Source organism: Fundulus heteroclitus, chromosome 9, assembly GCF_011125445.2.
Source record: "Fundulus heteroclitus isolate FHET01 chromosome 9, MU-UCD_Fhet_4.1, whole genome shotgun sequence".
In the NCBI taxonomy this organism is placed as follows: Eukaryota; Metazoa; Chordata; class Actinopteri; order Cyprinodontiformes; family Fundulidae; genus Fundulus; species Fundulus heteroclitus.
Window position 1 is genome coordinate 7,445,290 of NC_046369.1, and position 18,964 is coordinate 7,464,253.

General features: G+C 44.1%; 1 protein-coding gene across 1 annotated transcript; it reads right to left on the reverse strand.

Annotated features, from left to right (window-relative positions):
- Positions 1-959: 959 nt before the first annotated feature.
- ivns1abpa (influenza virus NS1A binding protein a) lies at positions 960-17,914 on the reverse strand. Its single transcript, XM_012851645.3, has 15 exons — positions 17,725-17,914; positions 12,196-12,479; positions 11,891-12,024; positions 11,610-11,779; positions 11,438-11,513; positions 11,165-11,338; positions 10,216-10,341; positions 6,467-6,577; positions 5,919-6,060; positions 5,603-5,827; positions 4,558-4,679; positions 4,260-4,386; positions 4,026-4,157; positions 2,601-2,774; positions 960-2,179 (listed from the first exon to the last, which is right to left on the reverse strand). The coding sequence occupies exons 3-15, from the start codon at positions 11,999-12,001 to the stop codon at positions 1,917-1,919; spliced, it is 1,953 nt and encodes a 650-aa protein (XP_012707099.2). The 5' UTR covers positions 12,002-12,024; positions 12,196-12,479; positions 17,725-17,914; the 3' UTR covers positions 960-1,916.
- Positions 17,915-18,964: the final 1,050 nt, after the last annotated feature.

Below are 18,964 nucleotides of genomic sequence, written 5' to 3' on the forward strand. Positions count from 1 at the left end.
AATATAAGGTGTGGTGGTGAAGGGGTAGAACATGTTCGGAGGCCTCGACACGGCCGTCTCTGGCGTAAGTCCTGACCCGCATGTCTTCCCTCTCTTTTTAAGATAAGATAAGCTTTATTGATCTCACAGTGGAGAAATTCACTTGTCCCATCGGCTCAATAGTCAAAAGTCAGAAGAAGGTGTCAAAGTAGGTAAGTAGAATCAGTTAGATACAGTTATACAGGTATATACAATATACAATTCTGTACACTCCTATGTATAAATATGTTATTGCACATATATTATACAGTTTATACAGGACTATTGCACAGGCTTAATGCACGGATTATAGCACCTTGTTTAAATAGCTTATTGCACATAAGTTATTAGTTATTATTGCAGCTATGGTGCATGGTTGCAGTCGTTACTCCAATAGTTACACTTATAAAGCACTTATAAAGCAGTGAGTATGATCAGGTAGCATATCCCATTTCCTATTTTTCCGATTCAGATTGTATGCCAGATACAATCTGAATCAGTTTAGCGCGGAGGATAAAATGCGAGATGGACAGATTGGGGCTTCCTCTGCAGTAATGTGGGCACTGCTCCAGTCTCTTGTGGTGAAGAAAGAGCCGAGTAAAAAAAAAAAACAAAGCCTTCGATTTACCGGTCTATCTACGTTCTGACCACCTATGGCCATGAGACATGGATTGTGACTGAAGATCCTGGATTAAAGCAGCCAAAACGAGCTTCCTCCTCATTCTTGACACCCCAGAACCTGCCAGAGGGCCTAGGAATGACGGTGACCTGATTGCAGATGAGAGCAACATCATGGATAGATAATCGTGTGCACTTCAGTCTTATCAGGATGTTTGAATCCCAGAAGAATCTTTATCAGAGATGCACCTGTGTTATCGCTTAAAAAGGACAGGATCACAAAGTAATTACCCAACAAGAACAAAGCAGGCTGAAGAGAAAAATCTTGATTTATATGATTTATTAATTAAGAATTGTTACAAATGTGAAATTTCTTGCTCCAACATTCCTTCCAGAAAAATCTGCCAATGCCTGACACTTTAAAACACAAAATGATTCTTAGTAAACTGTAGCTCTACACGACTAGTTAAAAATGACAAAAAAAAAAAAAGAAAAGAAGTATTTTTAGCAGAAGCATGGTTGTGCGTTTTTGGGATGTGCACAAGAAAGGTCACCTAAATCTGGCACTGGTTAAATTCACTTAAACTCTCTGCTACTACATCTCATGTTACTGGTAAATCAGCAGTGTATAAAAATATAAAAAAGGCCATCATTTTAAGAGTCAAAAAGCAATCCTGCTTGTTTAAAATGACAGAAAGCAGTGATGGGTGTTTAGCAACTCACACTGAGTAAGGCTTTAAATCACCAACCTTTAAATATTTGAGAAGAAATGCATTGCCACAACTGAAGATTTCTTTTAAAAACAACAAAAAAAACAATAACAGCATCATCTGAGCCCAAATTATTACCACTTCAAACTGGCACCTTTTTAGGTGGTCAAACAATAAAAACTCATCTGAAAAGCCTCCATGTGACTAGCTCCTAAACTTTAAATGAAACGAAAAGCACTAAGTGTGTAGTAAATGTTGGCATATGACACAAAATCTGAGGAAGAAACAAAATATATACAAGACAAAACCAAAATCTATGCAATATGCAAAGGCGTCATGTTGTTTTGGGCAGCAATAGACCCAGCCCCCCCCCCCCCCCCCCCTCCCCCCTCCCAACCTGCCAAGAATAAGCCAGTCTTCACTGAAGACTCCTCACCTCAACACACCCACCCACCCACAGATACCCGTTCATACACAAAAACGTCACGAAACACGATTACGTCACTAAGCCTGTTAGTTTGGAAATGAGTGAAGCACTGAGAATCTCCAAAACCCTGTCCCCCCCCCCCTTCACTCCGAGAGGGGAGAAGAGGCTTTGGCGCAGTCGTTCCACTCATCCGTTTCGGGGTTGTACACCTCCACCGTGCTGAGGAACTCGTTGCCGTCGAAGCCGCCCACCACGTAGATGGTTTCGCCCAGCATGGCCACGCCGGCGTTGCTGCGGGATGATATCATGCTACCCAGCATCCTCCAGTCGTTGCGGCTCGGGTCGTACACCTCGACGCAGCGGAGAGCGTGGGAGCCGTCAAAGCCGCCCACGACAAACAGCTTGCCTGCGTAGAGGGAAACCAGGTCAGCGTCTGAGCTCTGCGGCGCCACGGGTTTCTTCCAAAGCAACGAGCTCAGCCATAAAAGGGCGAGCTCAACCCCCTCACATTTTGTCACGTTACGTTTAGACATTTCAAAGTCTCTCGTTGGGACATTACGTGACGGTGTCCGAAAGTAACTTCCCGATTCGCCGGCCAAGTTGGCCAGTAGACGTAGAAATCAACCGGCAAAGTAAGTCTGACTCCTGCCAAATATCTCCACATAATCACGCTACGTCATTAGCCCCGAGCTAAATGCTAGCTGTTAGCAAACGCACCTGACATAGTTGCTGTAGTTCTTGCGTCACATGTGCGAGTGTTTGTGTACGTGCATAAAGAAGCATCCACCCAAATGATGACAGAAAAACATGATTTATGTGGGGCTCACCTGCATGCACAGCAACGGCGGCTCCCCTGCGGGCCACGTTCATGGGGGCCACCAGGGTCCAGGTGTTGTTATCGGGGTTGTAGCGCTCCACCGTGTTCAGGCAATTCCACGACTCTGCTCCTCCAATCACGTACATGAAGCCGTCCAACTCACACACCGCCGCCTGGTGTCTCCCTGAGAACAAGAGTTGTGATCATTATTGACGCAACTTCAGCATAGATCCACTTTGGTTTTAACACTGCAGCCACAAACTTATTGTTTGAGTCTGTGCCCTTCCAGATATACAGACCGGTTAGATAGAACCGATATAGAATAATATAAGGCTGGCCGGTAATTCAATCGATAGAAAAAAGGGTCAATAAAAAGTTCAATAGAATGAATGTTTTCCTTCCTTATGCCTTTCAGCCATGCAGGTTAAGATTAGTCATTACATCCTCCCAACTAGGGCTGAACGATTTTGGAAAATAATCTAATTGCGATGTATTTTCTTAATATTGCGATTTAATGCGATTTATTTTTCCAGTTTAATTTATCATGTCTTTTTAAACATATACAAAAAACAAATCATTTTGTTTCCTCGCCGTGTGGATTAGTTGCTAAAAGACCCGCAGCATCTAAACTCAGAGCAGAAATGATTGCGTTCTGCCTACAATATATTTCAACCAAAATTGCAATTTTGACTTTTCTCTGCGTTAACCACAAGCAACAAAAATGGCCTCTAAATAAAGATGTTTGTAAACAAGGACTATTTAAAACAAGAACTTTTAATGTTTCTATTAATCAGAATTTTGTTCAAGAGAACAGCTTTTAGTTGATTTGGACATCAATCCTTGTTGAACATAAAGTCCAACCAACAAGCAAGTCTATGTATTAAACTGATTGACCTGTACTTAATGCTATGTACAATTATATAAACTCTAAAACAAGTAATACAATTAGATTTTCTTACTTCCGTAACTGTCTTCCCTTCCATGTGGAGGCAAACCCACTTTGCCTAACCAATCACAACGCAGACCCAGGAACTAAGCTCCGCCCACTTCAGAGAGTTCAGAGAGCACCCGTTTTTCTTTTTTTTTTTTAAACTTGTAGTTTTGGTAGAAAGTTGGTTGAATAAAGGGTTGAGTTTGAATTAAGTGTTTGTGTGTTCTATTTTTAAAAATAGGTTGCTAAGCAACAGCATAAAATGGCCAGGGCTGCACTTAAAATGTTTTAAATTTGTTGATATGGATCAATATGATTTCCATTTTAATCAATTTTTTTCCCCATATCATCCAGCCCTAGAACGGTATATTCTGTCATTGCAACTTCCTGTATGTAAAATCGTATCGCTATGGCAGCAGACTGGTTGGATATTATATTTCAGGAATCTTGCTGCAGGCCAACATTAAAGCCGGCCTGTTGGTGTGAACCTGAGTGGATACTTACTGATGTTAAGGGAGGCGCAGCTGAACCAGGTTTTCGCCACAGGGTCAAAGACGTCACAGTTCTTCAGGCCCTTCTGCCCGCAGGGGTCCGACCCTCCAACAACATAAAGCTTGTTGTTCAAGGAGCAGACGCCTTTGGAAAGGAGACGGCAGCGAGTCAGATGGGCCAATCAGACGAGTTTAAAAAGGCAAAGCAGGCGCCGTTCTCGGACAGGACTACCATCCCCAGACTGACCTGCGTTGCAGCGGTTTGTCCTCAGCTCTGGCACTTGAACCCACTCGTCGGTCTGTGGATCGTACATCTCCCCACTGCTCAGCTCGTCAGAGTGTCCGTTGGAACCGCCGATCACATACAGCTGGCCCTGAGAGGCGGCCACGGCACGAAACAAATAATCAGCAACGGCCAGCAAAACGTAACTGAGTAATAATTGCCGTTTGACTGAGACAAGTGGAACGAGTCCCAGCAGGCGCAGGCACGCTCGGTCAATATTCAGAACGCCACTTTGTGGGAGACTAAAAGCGTGTGAACCCACCATCAGCACCGCCATCTGGAAACGAGCCCTCGGCGTCCGCATGGGAGCGATGAAGGTCCAACAGTCCTCGCTGGGGTCGTAGCACTCCACAGTCCTCAGACACTCTTCTCGGTTGTAGCCTCCTAGAGAACGGGAAAGGACGACCACGCTTAATGTCTGCAGAAGCAGTTTCCCCCATAAAGCTCGAGTTAAACAGGATCAAAACCCGCTAGCTGAGCATCTCAGACATAAACATACAATTTTGGCATCCCTTTTTTTGAAAGATTCAGTTTTGTTATTTCCCAGCTTTCCTGCCTGAAGCAAATCCTTGCCACACTGAAGCTAGGGCTGGGCGATATGGATTAAAAAAATAAACCTCCGATTTTATCATACCAAATTCGATTAATCGATTTTTTCCTCCTTTTTGTTTCATAAAAAGAAATTATTTTAAAACCTTGCTTTCATGTCAAGCATTTTGTCAGGGAGTTGACCTGAATTCAAAGTGCAACTAAAAACAAGCTGTGAAACATGCTTGTAAAACAAGATGGCAGCCGTGCCATTATAAACAATGAAAATATAACACAACATTTGCTGCTAGTGGTATTACACATTTAGCTAAGAACAGGCTTCACTGCACTTGTGAACCTCAAACTAAGTTAAAAAAAGTTAATAAGTAAATGAAGTACCTCGTATTATAATAAAAAAAAGTTTCCACTTAACAATATATTGACAATACATTTGCCTAACATATATTCAGCATCACATGCTGTTCTCTTCATGGAAACCCAATGAGTGTATTGGCAAAATAAAATCCAGATTTTCCAAAAATGAAATCTTAAAGAATTGTAAATTCGAATTAATCGATTAAATCGATTTATCGCCCAGCCCTAACTGAAGCTACCGCTACCATGTTCCAGGGTGGGGATGGCGTGCCTAGGGCGCTGCATACTCCACCACAGTTTAGTACAAAGGTCAAGACGTTAGTTTCACTGCATTTTAATGAAGAGTGTCGAAGAAAAAGGCTAAATAGAGATATTTGTTCCATTTGCAGAAATTGAAAGCCAACCTGCTGCGATTAGTCTCCCGTTGAGGGCTGCGGTGCCCAGGCCGCAGCGAGCGTAATGCATGGGAGAGAGCGGGTGCTCCTCCTGCTCCTCGGGCTGGGCTTCGAAGCTGAGACTCTTCATCAGGCAGGGGGTGGCGGTCGGAGACGTCTGGGGGCTGTTGCGACCGTGCAGGAAGATCACACACAGCACGCCGTCCAGCACAGCCAGACACAGGTAGTTGTTGTCTGGGAACACGGGAGCAAAAGTCGTCTTAAACACCCCCCCCTCAACTTCAGAAACTCGACTGCATCAACCTTAAAGGGCAAAAACGCTTACTTGTGGTCTTCTCAGAGGCGATGTACTTCCAGTCTCTCCTGGTGGTCTGTTTTTGGACATTGGCTGCTTGGTTGGAGGGCGAGAGGCTTCCTGAAGAGCTGCAGCTCTGCTGTCTCTGGGCACTCTCGCGCACGGGTTTCTTCTGCAAGAGCACAACGCAGCTACAGGAGCCGAGCTTGCACCACGGGCCCACCAGTGGCCCACACCAGAGCTAGCAGCATCCCCAATCTACGCTTTGATCCAGCGGGCCAAGCTACATTTTAACAAGCCAAGCGCCGACATGTCGCCAAATGTTACAGCAAACACACTTCACAGCCTCTGCTAAATACACTGGCACTAAAAATAGATGTCCACAATGCCCTAACGGAGCAGGCGGTGAAGCCCGGCCGACGGCAGCAGCAGACGCATTAAGGCGTTATTGCGGCACGGAGGCGCGGGCCGTGATGCGCTGGGCCGAACACGAGCGCTGACACTAAAGAGCAGAGCCGCCCAGGTTTGCGCCAGAGGCTTCCTAATTACAGTGAAGCCGGGTCCAAGCAGTTGAATACCTGCACAAACTGAAGGTGGTCGTCCTCGCCACCAAACACCTCACTGTGCCCATCAATCACCAGCCCTCCATCCACCAGCTTATGGTCAGGTGAGTAGTAGAGCGTTTGCACCTGCAAGACAAACAGGAACAACACACCCATGTGGCTGTCTTCATGGCAACAGACTCAGAACCCCAACAATGAGGAGGGGAAGGGGGGAGGGGGAGGGGGGGTTGGCAGAGCTGCGAACAGGAAAAGAGGGAAGGGACGGACATCTGGACCTTCGGCTGAATGGAAAACCTCCTTTAAAAAGACGCAGGCAGGGTTAACCGTGAGGTCAGGAGGAGGGGGGGGGGGGGGCCCTGAAGGGTGGAACTGGTTCCTGTGGGCGGACGGCGAGAGGGAACCTGATGGCCGCGTCTGGAAAGCCTTCACGTAGGCGGTGTGTGTTTGTGTCCCTCTCGCCGTCCTTGAGCTGAAGACGTCGGTCACTGTGTAAGCAGCCGGATCCGGAGCACAGCGCCGCATTTATGACCTGCAGCCCAGGCTTTAACCCGATCCAACAGAACAAGCGACATGTTTCAAGATGAGCAAAGATGTCACGACTTTTCAGAGGAGGGCTACTTCAGAATCGAAGGGGAAAAATAAATAAATAAATAAATAAAAAAGGTCATTTTGACAATTTGTCGTCTCTCAGAGAGAAACACGTAAATCAGAATCATCGCTGGTTTTTGGTCAAAAGGCGTTTTTGAAGGGAATATAAAATAATAACGGAGCACACCGATTGGTTGGTGAGCGGAATTAGATGATTTTCATCGTGACTGGGTCTGAGTCGCTACTCAGAAATCCAATTTTATCCAGTCAGTGAAAGCACCGTAGCTCAGAGGCTAATAATAATAATTCATGCCATTAAAAGTAGATTTCAGCTCAACATCAGACTTTCATTTTTTTTTAATCTATAATATAAAAAAATAAATAAATAAAAAAAACTGAAGCAGAAGTATTACAGGCTTCTGTAGGGAAAGATTTTATAAGGAGTCCTATTTTTTAAAGAATAAGCTGAGTTTTTCCATTCAGAGTGACAGGAGACATTTAATCAGCTGATTTAGTCCAGCCTGATTTGTTAGACCTTTGGACAAATGTAAACAGACCAGGTAGCAAGACTTGATCTAAACACCAGATTGAATTAAACTGACTTAGACGCTACTGCATTGGTTTTAAGCCGAGATAAACCAATCTGTTTTGTTTTTTGCCAATTTCCGATCACTTAAAGCTCCGACCTGCAGATGCCAATTTCAGCAAACTTCAATATCACTGAAAGAACCAAAATAATGAAGTATTTATGACAGGAAAAAGCTACAGAGTAGTCTCTAAAAATCATTAAATGTAGTAAACTCTTGTACATTAGAGGAGAGAAGGTTCTATATATAAAAATATAAACGGTGCATAACCTGTGCAGCTAATAGTTTTGCATCTTATCACAGGATATTAAGATTATTCTCCAAGGTCGTTTCACCATAATAGTTGGACAGGACAAAACTCTTTGCCGATTTGTTGTTGTGTTAGATTATTAAATCATTAGTTTACTGTGATTACAAATGAGCCTTAAGTAGCCATTCTGTCACGATGGATCCTTGAATATTTATATTAGGCGCAGTGACGACGACACACCATGTGAGAGGGAGCTGTCTGCGTTACACAGGACGCCTTTTCACCTTTTCAAAAGCAAAGAAATTACTAGGGATGCACAATATAGCGGCATTATCGGACCGATATGATTTAAAAATAAGTAAAACTATTAACCGATGTTCATTCCCATTTAGTTGTCCTTTGTGCCCGTTTCTAGAGGGGTTTGGTAATGCGGCGCCTGTTCGGCCACGTGACAGTGATGCAACGCAGGAGTTTTTAAACGACGCGAAGATTAATAAAAAAAAAAAAAAAAAAAAAAAAGGCTGAGCTAACCCACATTCAAAAATTCAGTTAGCAAAGTTTTCAGTCAGTACAAAGTTTGACCATCACAGAAATGTAAATGTGTGTAGCGATCATAACAGCAACATTAATATCAGATACCGGCCCAAATTTTCATATGGGTGCATCCCTAGAAATTACAGATCTGACAATATCTCTTAGATAAGTGGGCCACAAACTAGTACCGGGCCTTTGGCTCACTCGGTGACAGGCCACACAGAAAGAATTTATTACAATAATTCAGTTTTACATACCATTTAAGTCTCATTTTATTTTGAAAAGATGGCTGAATTCTGTCCGTTGCATCCAACTAAGACATCTCGGTCGCACCAACGAATGCAACGACAGCGGCGTACTTGGTGGCTAACTGTAGCGCTACGGCTGAAGAAAACGGTCACTATTGGTGAAGAATTGATCCCGGGCCGCCACCAAAGACGCAGCAGGAACTTTTAGGAGAGGCAGCGCGACGATGGTGGCTTTAAAAGTACGGAAGGATTGTTGCGTTAAATTAAGGAGTAGACAGAGCATAAGGTGTCGTTATTTCCCGTTATCCCCAGATGGGACCGGCTGGTAGCAGAGAAACTGTCCCCAGGACTCCTGCTTGGATCTTATATTAGGAAGCTGTGTGTGATTTTTTCACCACTTAACGGCACACCTGAGGAACGTTGCTCTTAATGCGACCCATTAGTGGTCAGGTAGAGTATTGGGTTTGGAGAAAAGGTGGAGCTTTTGGTTCCCCTCCAGCCAATCAGATCATGGCCCATTTCTGAAAGCATTTCTAAAGTCAAGGGATTGTCAAAAACAAAATGTCCTGCCATTGGGCGCAGGGGGGAAAGAAAAATCTTAAAAAAATAAAAAAAAGGTACTATAATTCTGCTAAAAAAAAAAAAAAAAGAATATTTCTCCCAAAGAGAAACTGGAATCTGCCGGTCAGATCTTTGACAAAAATCAAAGCCAGTCGAGAACACTGGAGGTGATCCATCTCATTAATAGGCTTAAAGTAAAGCAAATGAGACATTCAGGTTAATGTAGTGATTGCTTAATGCTTGTGAGTAATGTGATCTGGTAGACTGAGGAATGGGATGCAATCTGTATGCGTGGAAGGGACATATGGAGGCACAGCACTGCTCGGCTGCAAAGAGGGGGTGCTGAGAGGCAGCTGTGGCGCTCCTCTCCTCCCTCTTTTCTTTCACTCATTTACCCTGGCCGCTCAGTCCTGGCTCCTCAGTCTGGTCTCCTGCTGATGATAATAAACCTACAGGGAAAAATCAACGGGGAGGAGCGCCTGTTAGTGCTGGAGCAACAACCGTGAACCTGTTCAGATAGTAAAAAAGTAAAATATAAAAAAAATAAATAAATAAAATATAAAAAAGGGGCAGTGAGAAAGCAGAACCAAGGACCAGACCTTTGGGAACCTTTTGAGTTTGTTTCAGATGAGACGAGCCCTGTAATATTAACATGGGGTTGTGTGTAAACCAACCACATACTCAAAATAAAATAAATAAATCAAAGAAAAAGCCAAAAACAAGCCCAAAGGAGAAACAAGAGCAAGCAGCAGCTCTTTGTTGGCTCACCTCTAATCTGACGTATGGATCAGGAATACAGTTTCATACTCCAAAACACCTCAAATCAGAGGAAAACAAAAGAACAGTCCTGACAAAAGGAGCATGACAGCGGCATGCCAGTTCTACTTCAGTCTCCGTCATGACTTCTTGAAGTCAACGGGAGGGAGGGAGGGAGGGGGAGGGCGGAGTAAGACCAAAGGAACTCAGAGAGCCGAGGCGGCGCGCTTCGATACTGACCTCTTCCATCAGGCGTTCCAGCTGCTCGCCGTTCTCCCACAGGCTACGCTGCACCCAGTTCAGCACCTTCGAGTAGAGTTTGCCGTTGCTGGGCAGGGCCAGGTTGTCTTCAAGCATCACATCTAACTGGAAAACATTAAAAAAGCCCACATTTAATGCAAAGAGCAGCAAATGATGCTAGTGGCTTCAGTCTAGGTGCGCCTGCAGTGACGGCTAGTCCAGATTTTGCCAGATTACAACCACATGTCCATGAAAAGTCAGTGATTAAGCAACGAAAAGCATCACTGCGGAATAAAAGGAAGCGATAGACGGTTATCAAAGTTCTTCCACACGGATGCATCCCTAACTGCAACAGATAAACGCGCTTTGAGTCGCCGTAGTTCTGATCAAATGTAGCTTCGGCTGCCGTCCTCTCCATTAACTCTGACTAGCTTTCCTGTCCCCACAGCATGATGCTGCCCCCGCCGTGCATCCCTGTAGGAATGGATGCGTTCAGGGTGACGCTACACACCTCAATTCAAGTGTAGCTTTTGAATTTACCAAGCGAGAGACAAAAACAAGAGATCTGAACAAAACGCGTTTTCTTCCCTACGTCCTAAACCAACACTGCAAAAACAGAACTAAAAGTGACATTTTCTTGAAATCAATGTAATTTTCCTTGATTAGAGCAGGTAAATAAGACTATTTGCCAATGGAATAAGATTTTTGCACTTAAAATAGGAACAATTCATCTCCATCGTCTTATTTCAAGTGCAGGATGTCTAAATATATTATTTTAGAGATGAATTGTTCTTGTTTTAAGTGCAAAAATCCCATTCTATTGGCAAATAGTCTTATCTACCTGCTCAAATCAAGGAAAAATACACTAATTTCAAGAAATGTTTACTTATTTTTAGTTCCTTTTTTTGCAGTGAACTGGGGATGTTTTTTCGTGTGTTTAAATTATTACCTTTAGCCTGGGTAGCTTGAGGAAGTCCTCCTGCTCGGACACTTCCAGCAGATGGTCCTGGATGTAAGCGTCCACCTTGGCCAAGAGTCGGCCGTCTCCCATGAAGTTGGCGAAGCTCCGGAAAGAGATGGCGTTCTGGGAATCCACTTTGGACAGCAGGTAGTCTCCACATATCTGAGGAGCAAAATGGTTTCAGCAACAATCAAGGGCGCGGGACATTTCCTGCTGCCTGGTGCCGTAAAAACAACAACAAAAAGAAAACGGTAAGCACACCTGTTTGACTCGCTCCATCTTGAACCGTTTGGCTGCAGAGTAAACGTCCTTGACCAGGTCTTTCTCTGCCTTTAACCTGAGCCGACACAGAGAGCGCGTCAGACACTTTAGAAAGCAAAGCGCGTTACGTACAGCAAATAAAACCAGGAGACTGAAAATAAAGGCTACTAACTGGGCAGTGTAGGCATAGTTGAGCAAGACCTCCACAGCCTCTGGGTTCAAGTCTTCAAAAGTGACGTGAGAGACTCCGTGGGTCTCCACGTCGCTGTTGAAGATCTCAAACAGGTACGGACTGCAGCACGCCAGGACGGCGCGGTGAGCCATCAGCTCGTGACCACACACCTGCAAAGGGTACGGCAAAAACGGGGACAGAAGGTGTCAAGGGTTGGAAAAGGAAACGATGTATGAGAGACCCGTTTGAACAAAGACGCTCCGTTAAACGACAGGCGTTACCTGCAGCCTGACGTCACAGAACTGGCCGCTCTTCCTCAGGGCGTTCATTTTGGCCACGGTGGAATCCAGGAACGTCTCGTCATCAAAGATCAAATACCCATTGGGAGTCATCTTGGCGAATTTCGATAAGATTCCTGAGGAAGACGGCAAAAAGTCACAAATGAAAACAAACAGCTAGACGTGATATTCTCTTTCAAATCGTGCGGTTCTTATGAATTAACGTCAATCGTTACAAAGGGAGGATTAGAACTAGGAGCTTATAATGCAGCGCCGTGCATCATCTGGCCTTTAAGTCACAAACGTACCTGATAGACAATAATCCAGGTCCAGGGAAACAGCGGGGCGGGGCTGGGCGTCGAACAGAAACAGGCGAAGCAGACTAAGATCACAGCAGAACCGAGTCTTCTTCACCCGACGGGGGGACGGGAGGCTGTTGGAGGAGAGGCCGGCCGACCACAGACGTGCGGAGAGGGGAGAAGGGGAGCAGCCGCACGGACAAACTAGCAGGCTTGAAGCGACTGTAATCAAGTCCTCGAGATCCCGTTGGCTATAGAGTTGTACTTATTCTCTGTTGGTCATACATTATAACCTAGAGGAAGAGGAGAGAGGGGGAAAAAAAGTTAGTCATTTCCCCCACATGAAATTGACCGAGCCTGTTCTTGGCACCATGAGTCAGTCCCATACGGTAAATGAAGCAACGCTACACACACAGGATGGTGGTTAAAATGGCTCTGCCCTCTCCAGGGTCACTCTGTCTTCCTCCCAAAAGCTTTTGATCTCAAACACGAACCGCAGCTATTAACGTCTCCACAGTCACAAAAAGACAAACCGGGGTTTTCCTACTCTTCATTAAAGCACCGAGACTCAGGAGGCGATCCAACACGTCAACCAGCACCACGTAAAAATTAAACCTCAGGATCCGATGCACTGATGATAATCTTTCAAACATACCTCCTAGATTACATGACAGCACAACGCTCACTGTGCCCGGCGTGATTCTGTCCGCTTGTTTCACACGTGCTTCTTCGATCCCTAACAGCGCAGTCACAACTCACCGGGCCAGGGAGGACGCTCCAGCCCGACTCATTTCACCAACTCTGTCATCACTCTCTGAATGGAGACCTATCAAATACCGCCCTACGAGACAACCCTCATAAGCCGGCTCCTCCTCCTGTGGGAGTCATTGTATTCACCCCCCCCCCCTCCAGCCAGTGGAGAAAATGCTCTGAAGGTGAACTTGCTACAGTATTCCACACCCACTGCGCAGAAAGGCGAGGCTGGTTTTCTCAGAAATACAGAAAAAGGTTAACAAGGCCTGATGAAACACACCAATACGCAGAAACAGCTCGTCTTCCTCGCCTCATGGTTTGGTCTCTGCAGACGTGCGGCTTAAAGAAGTCTAAAGGCGCCGCCCCCCCATCACATGGACTAACTGCATTTGTATCGACAAGATCTTAAATTGGGAGATGAACAGCGTTTTAATCCCATGGGTGACCACCACCGCCATCTGCAGAGTGCAGCTTAATGAACGCAGGCTGCCGAATCGGCTTTATTAACATCCTACAAAAGAAAAACCAGAGCAGCAGCCATGTCTGTCTGAAGGCTTTCTTTAAGCATAACAGGCATAGTGCTATTTTAATATATATATATATATATATATATATATATATATATATATATATATATATATATATATATATATATATATATATATATATATATATATATATATATATATCTATATCTATATATATATATATATATATATATATATATATATATATATATATATATATATATACTATATTTACAAGCTGTTGACCTTTTTTTTTTTTTTACATTAAATCCTCAATTCTGTGTAGATGTTTACCCAAAGTTAATAACTCTGTAACAGAGTCACATGTGGAATATTTATTTAAATATGTTTGTTTCCAAAATTACCCAGAATTATTCTCTACGCCCCTTTAAGATTTCCTCTTTCCGGCCGAGTTACACAAACCCGTTTAAGACGAGGAGCTGCATGCTCTCTATAAGCTGCTTATTAACCACTATCTGCTCACCCTCTGATCCGTCACGTCTCAGTGGGGAAAAAACCCATAGCTGTGTCATTAAAACATTTGGAGGAATAATGTAGGTGAAGGTATGAGAACGAATTAAATGCAACTTAAACTAAATAGACAAAATAGAATGAGTAAATACGACGAGGGTTCAATATGAGACTGGATACACAGTTAAACCAATTTAGAGCTTTACTAAGTTACTGGAGGAGAAATGTGATTCATTTCATGACACGTTTTTGAAAAAGGTTAGCAGAATGTAACAAAAAAATAATATAGTAATGCTGTGCTCAGATGAAACACCTTTTCAGTGTCAAAAAGGCGTCCAACTAGAACCTCAACGCTCTGACGGTGTCTGACAAAGTGACTCCCGTTGGGAGGACCTGCCCTGTTCTTTTCCTCTGACGGATTCTCTGGAAAATTGCGGATGAAATCAACAGTGGCTTTATTTTTACTGATTAATGTAATATAATCTGCGCCGTGTCTGAATTCACCAGATAATTCAGAGGCATTCCAAGTTTGGCGAGTTTCCCCTACTGCAGAAGCGGCGAGGGTCGCTTTCAGCGCCATTTACGTCTCACCTGAACCCAGTTTGACAACCTGCTGACCGGCATCGGTGCCTATGTCTCCCGCCAGGTTACCAACTACAGGCGGTCTATTTCAGAGTAACAGCGTCTGTCTCAGGTTAGTGGGCATCGGTCAGGAGGCTCGATGTTAACATTCATCAGTGATCCGAAACGAAAATGTTATCCCCCACTACACAGTCACATAGCCGAGTCTCTGGTTAACGCCCCGCATCCAGCTGAAAAAGTTCAGATTTTCCAACTCTTGCGTCGGCCGCTCTAGAGGTGCTTAACCCACGACCAAATTTGCAACATGAAACGCGCCAAAAGCTTCAAAATGCGCAGCGCTGGAGCTCTCAAAGCCCCCCGAGGTGCGTCCACCATAGACTTTGCATGTAAACCCGATGACCTTGATGCTCCAAAGCCTTTGGTCTGGACGCAGCAAAAGCCTTTAAGGCTTGAACATTAACATTACTAAAGACGCAACAACAAATTGGCTGGGGATCTGATCAAACACCTGGAAACAAAAAAACACCAAAAAAAACAACTTTCTGGACAATAAGGAGTGTTATGGACTAACCCCGCTCTTCGGTGTGGAAGTTCTTACTAAATGAAGACTTAAACGTGCCTAGTTTCAGCATCAGCGAGGGTTTTAAATTTGAAGTGTGCTGTTGTAAGGGGCTTCTAGAAAAAAAAAAAGAAAAAAAAAAAAAAAACTTTCCCAGCTGCAAAAACAGGATCTTGTATACAAGGTGGAAAAAGGAAGTTGGACCGATTTCAAATACTTGCCCTTTAGACAAATCCAATTTTACCTTTTCGCCAGGATGCTATACCTGATACGGTTGGCAGCCCTCTGGAAATCTCAAAATAAAGATCTATTTACTTGACAGGAAATACACTAGGCAAGCTAACTATGCTAAGAAAAGACGCAAGATAGTCAAGTGTCAAATTCCTGTCTTTATTTAATAATAGCTGTGTAACAGACAGTCCTCTCCATTCCTCAGTGTAAAGACACGAAGAAAAATTGAATCAATAACAGAAACAATTCTTAAGGCTCCTGTACAGTTATAATAACTTTACACCCGATCATAACATCGGGAAAAAAACCCAGCTTTTCCCAGCAAACATTTGATTTGGCAAGTTTTATAAAAATAAAATAAATGGTGAGCTATAATCTTGAAAACTAACCGCTCTACGCATTTAGGATATAATTTTTTTTTTTTATATTACAGGGGTAACCAGGAACCTGCTAAAAATCAGAAGAGCTTTACAAACGCCTGTGATCCTAAACCTCCCTGATTGATGCGTCTTTAGCTCTCACAGACACGGTGAAGCGCGCTACATATAGTCCTTTATTATACCCCGGCACACAGCGCGCCCAGCAAGCATTCATCCTGTCTTGATGGTGGATGGATGGCGCGCTGACCTACTTCCAAGCTGTTACGCAACATCTGGCAGAAGATTCCCGGCAAAGGCTCAAGCGTCCAACTCCTCCACGCTGCTAGGTCCACCACCACAACTCACAGGGCCTCATTTCCCTTCCACTAAAAGCAGCAGAGCTGGCAGGCACGCCACACCCCCCCCCAACCTCTCTAGATTATTCTCTGAACACATGGCTTTCACTTCGATCACAGCCATCAGCCATCTGATCCTGGAGCCATTAAGCTTTTCAGGAAGGGCGTTCACTAAATGCAAAGGTAATGCTTATATAAAGCGTGCATGACATTGTTCAGTACCGCTGCCAGGTGCACGCCAGATCCATAAGCCACACTACAGTCATGACTGGGAATTTCCATTTGAGGGAAGAAAAAAAAAAAACAAGAGCAGCTCTGCACAAAACAGATGAGAAACCAGCACCAAAGAGAAGACAACAATTCAGAGAAATAAAAGAGCGAGTCCCTGTCGACTAGTTTGTTACAGACTGTAACAAAACGCATTACCCCCCCCCCCCTCCTCTCTCTCTAATTATTCCATCTGATTAAACAGGCACCCAAGTGCAGGTCTGACGTTGAACAATCAATGCTTGTTAGACACCCCCCTGGTGGCGAGCCGCAGTATTGGGGGGAATATTACCCCCACTTTGACTGAGTGGAAATTTACCGGTTGAATGTTAACAAATCGTGTACAAATAAACAGAACAGGCGTTTTGAAAACAAGCCGTTTAGTTTTATATAAACTACGGAGCAATCACAATGTGACACTAGGGCATGTGAAGGGGACACCCCCCACCCAACACACACACAAAAAAAAAAAAAAGACTTTCAACATGACGCATATTCATAATCATTTAATTTCTTTTATCCCCCCCAGAAATCTGCTTAGGAATCTTTTTAAGTCTATTAAAAACAATTTCAAAATGAAAATTAGTTATGATTAAACGACCGCGTGGTTTCCATGTTTAAAACCGCTTTAATATTAGAATACCACAACATAGAGAGAAATTCACACACACACACACACACACACACACACACAAAAAAAAAAAAAAAAAAAACATGTCGGAAAGAAATGCGAGCACGGGTTCCTTGACTGAGCAGCACAGAAAACGCCACATGGTAGTAAAGCACCATCCCCCCCTTAAGGGCACGCCGTCTCATGTTCAGCCTTTAACGGCAGCAGGGCCCTGATGGATGGCCGCGAGCCAGACGTCACCACCGGAATCTGGGTCAGCACGGGGAGACCCCTTAAAAGTATCCGCTTAACCTGACTCGACTCGGGCATAGATTCCAGACGCAGACGGCTCTTAATTTTATTTTATTTATTTTTAAACCAACGAGCCAACTGGAAAGGCGCGGTTAGCACCCAAAAAGGTCCTGAAGCAAGGCAGATGTTAGCCCCCCCCCCCGTCTCCCCTCTACCTGCTGCTTACAGGGTCGGATGGGGAGCCGCGAGACAGCCGCGGTGCCGTTAAACCGTTAAATAAAAAACCGCCGGGAGGGTTTCGTTTGAATCCGTCGGTTTGGTCGTTAAAGCGGAAAGAGGCGGTTTCGTGTGCCACATTTCCGCGCCTCTTCGACATTCGCGCTATTTCCCATTTCTCTTCGTTGCGTCTCAACCAGCTGTTATAAACGACTATAAGACAAAGGCTAAATTGCGACAAGACAAAAATGTTTTAACGGTTTTCGGCATGCCAACCAGCCCCTAACGACTTAAAAGACAAAAAAACAAGCGTCCCTTTCACACATGGAAGAGGGGAGGAAAAAGAAAATCTTACCTGAGGCGTTTGACAACAAGCGGTTTTATGCATATTTAATGCAAATTCAGAGTTTGTTGGTTCGGTTCAGGGAAGAGACGCAACGCGACGACACTCGAGGCTTGAGGAGCGTGATTTTTCGGGTGTCTATTCCGGCACTGTGGGAGCAGCTCGTCCACTCTGAGTCCTAGCTGGAATGGCTGGCGAGGAGAAGGCGCGCTCCCGAAAAAAGACCCGCGTGAGGGCTACGCAGTTTCCAACGTCATCAAGGGGGCGGTCCTTGGAGCTTTCTAACGCTAGAGCTTTCCATGTATGGCAGGCCATTAAAACATATAATCAAACTCGATGTGTACGAGTTTTACAGCTACATCCCTGTATAAAAGGAGTAGCTAGCTGCATGGAAACAATACTCTATGCAATCTAGCCATTCACTTCTGCTTATTTAAGATCAGGTCTAGAAAGGAAACCCATACAGCTCTTTTTTCAATAGCGCTCTCCTACTCGGAGGAATCCCAAGGAGTTCTCAGGCCATTCGACTGGTGCAATGTGCCTGGAAGACCTCCCCATTTATCTTATAGTGTCCCTTTTAATATTCCTTACTTTGTCGCTTTAATCCTGTTAAAATGGATTGAGGTGATCAAAAATTGACTTTTACATTTCTCTGTTTTACACTTGGTCGATGACCAGGCCTTGCTGGTGTGGAAAAATCATAATTGTATCATTACTAGCCAAAAAGTAGATTTTAGATATTTAGAAAGACTTCCATCCAACCCACAATCAGTATAGGAATTCATTTATATAAATATCGAAGTGTCTGAAATGTCATTGTTCCTAAAAAAATAACATTTTGTTTTCCATTCATTAGAGTTTCAGGCTACTCAAATGTCAAGATGTAGAGTTCATAAAATGTACATCGATGTACAATTTTTCATATGTTTAATCTTCCTGGGGGGGTGGCATCACCTGAACTATTGCTGGTGACAATTTAATGTTCACCGATAGATGACACTTGCCTCTGTGTTTCAATGTTTAGCCTTGTTTCTCTCAGACATAGCCATTGGTAGAGCTTTTACTAAAACTAACTTTATGTGTTCTCTTTCATCTTCTAGACCTGAAAACTGGTTCACAGCTTATTTGCTTAGCTGTGTTTCTATACTATATAAAGCCGTCACTGGAGCGTGTACTGCCATTACCCTTTTACTTTTCTCTAACACTGAAAGGACTCCTAAAATCAGTGCTTTGATTCTCTTTTTGTTTCTCT

Coding starts and splice junctions, on each gene's coding strand:
- ivns1abpa (XM_012851645.3), bottom strand. CDS start 12,001: ATGACTCCCAATGGGTATTTGATCTTTGATGACGAGACGTTCCTGGAT. Junction 4,387..4,557: donor TCCAGATGGCGGTGCTGATG/GTGGGTTCACAC, acceptor GCCGCCTCTCAG/GGCCAGCTGTATGTGATCGG. Junction 4,158..4,259: donor GACAAACCGCTGCAACGCAG/GTCAGTCTGGGG, acceptor TCCTTTCCAAAG/GCGTCTGCTCCTTGAACAAC.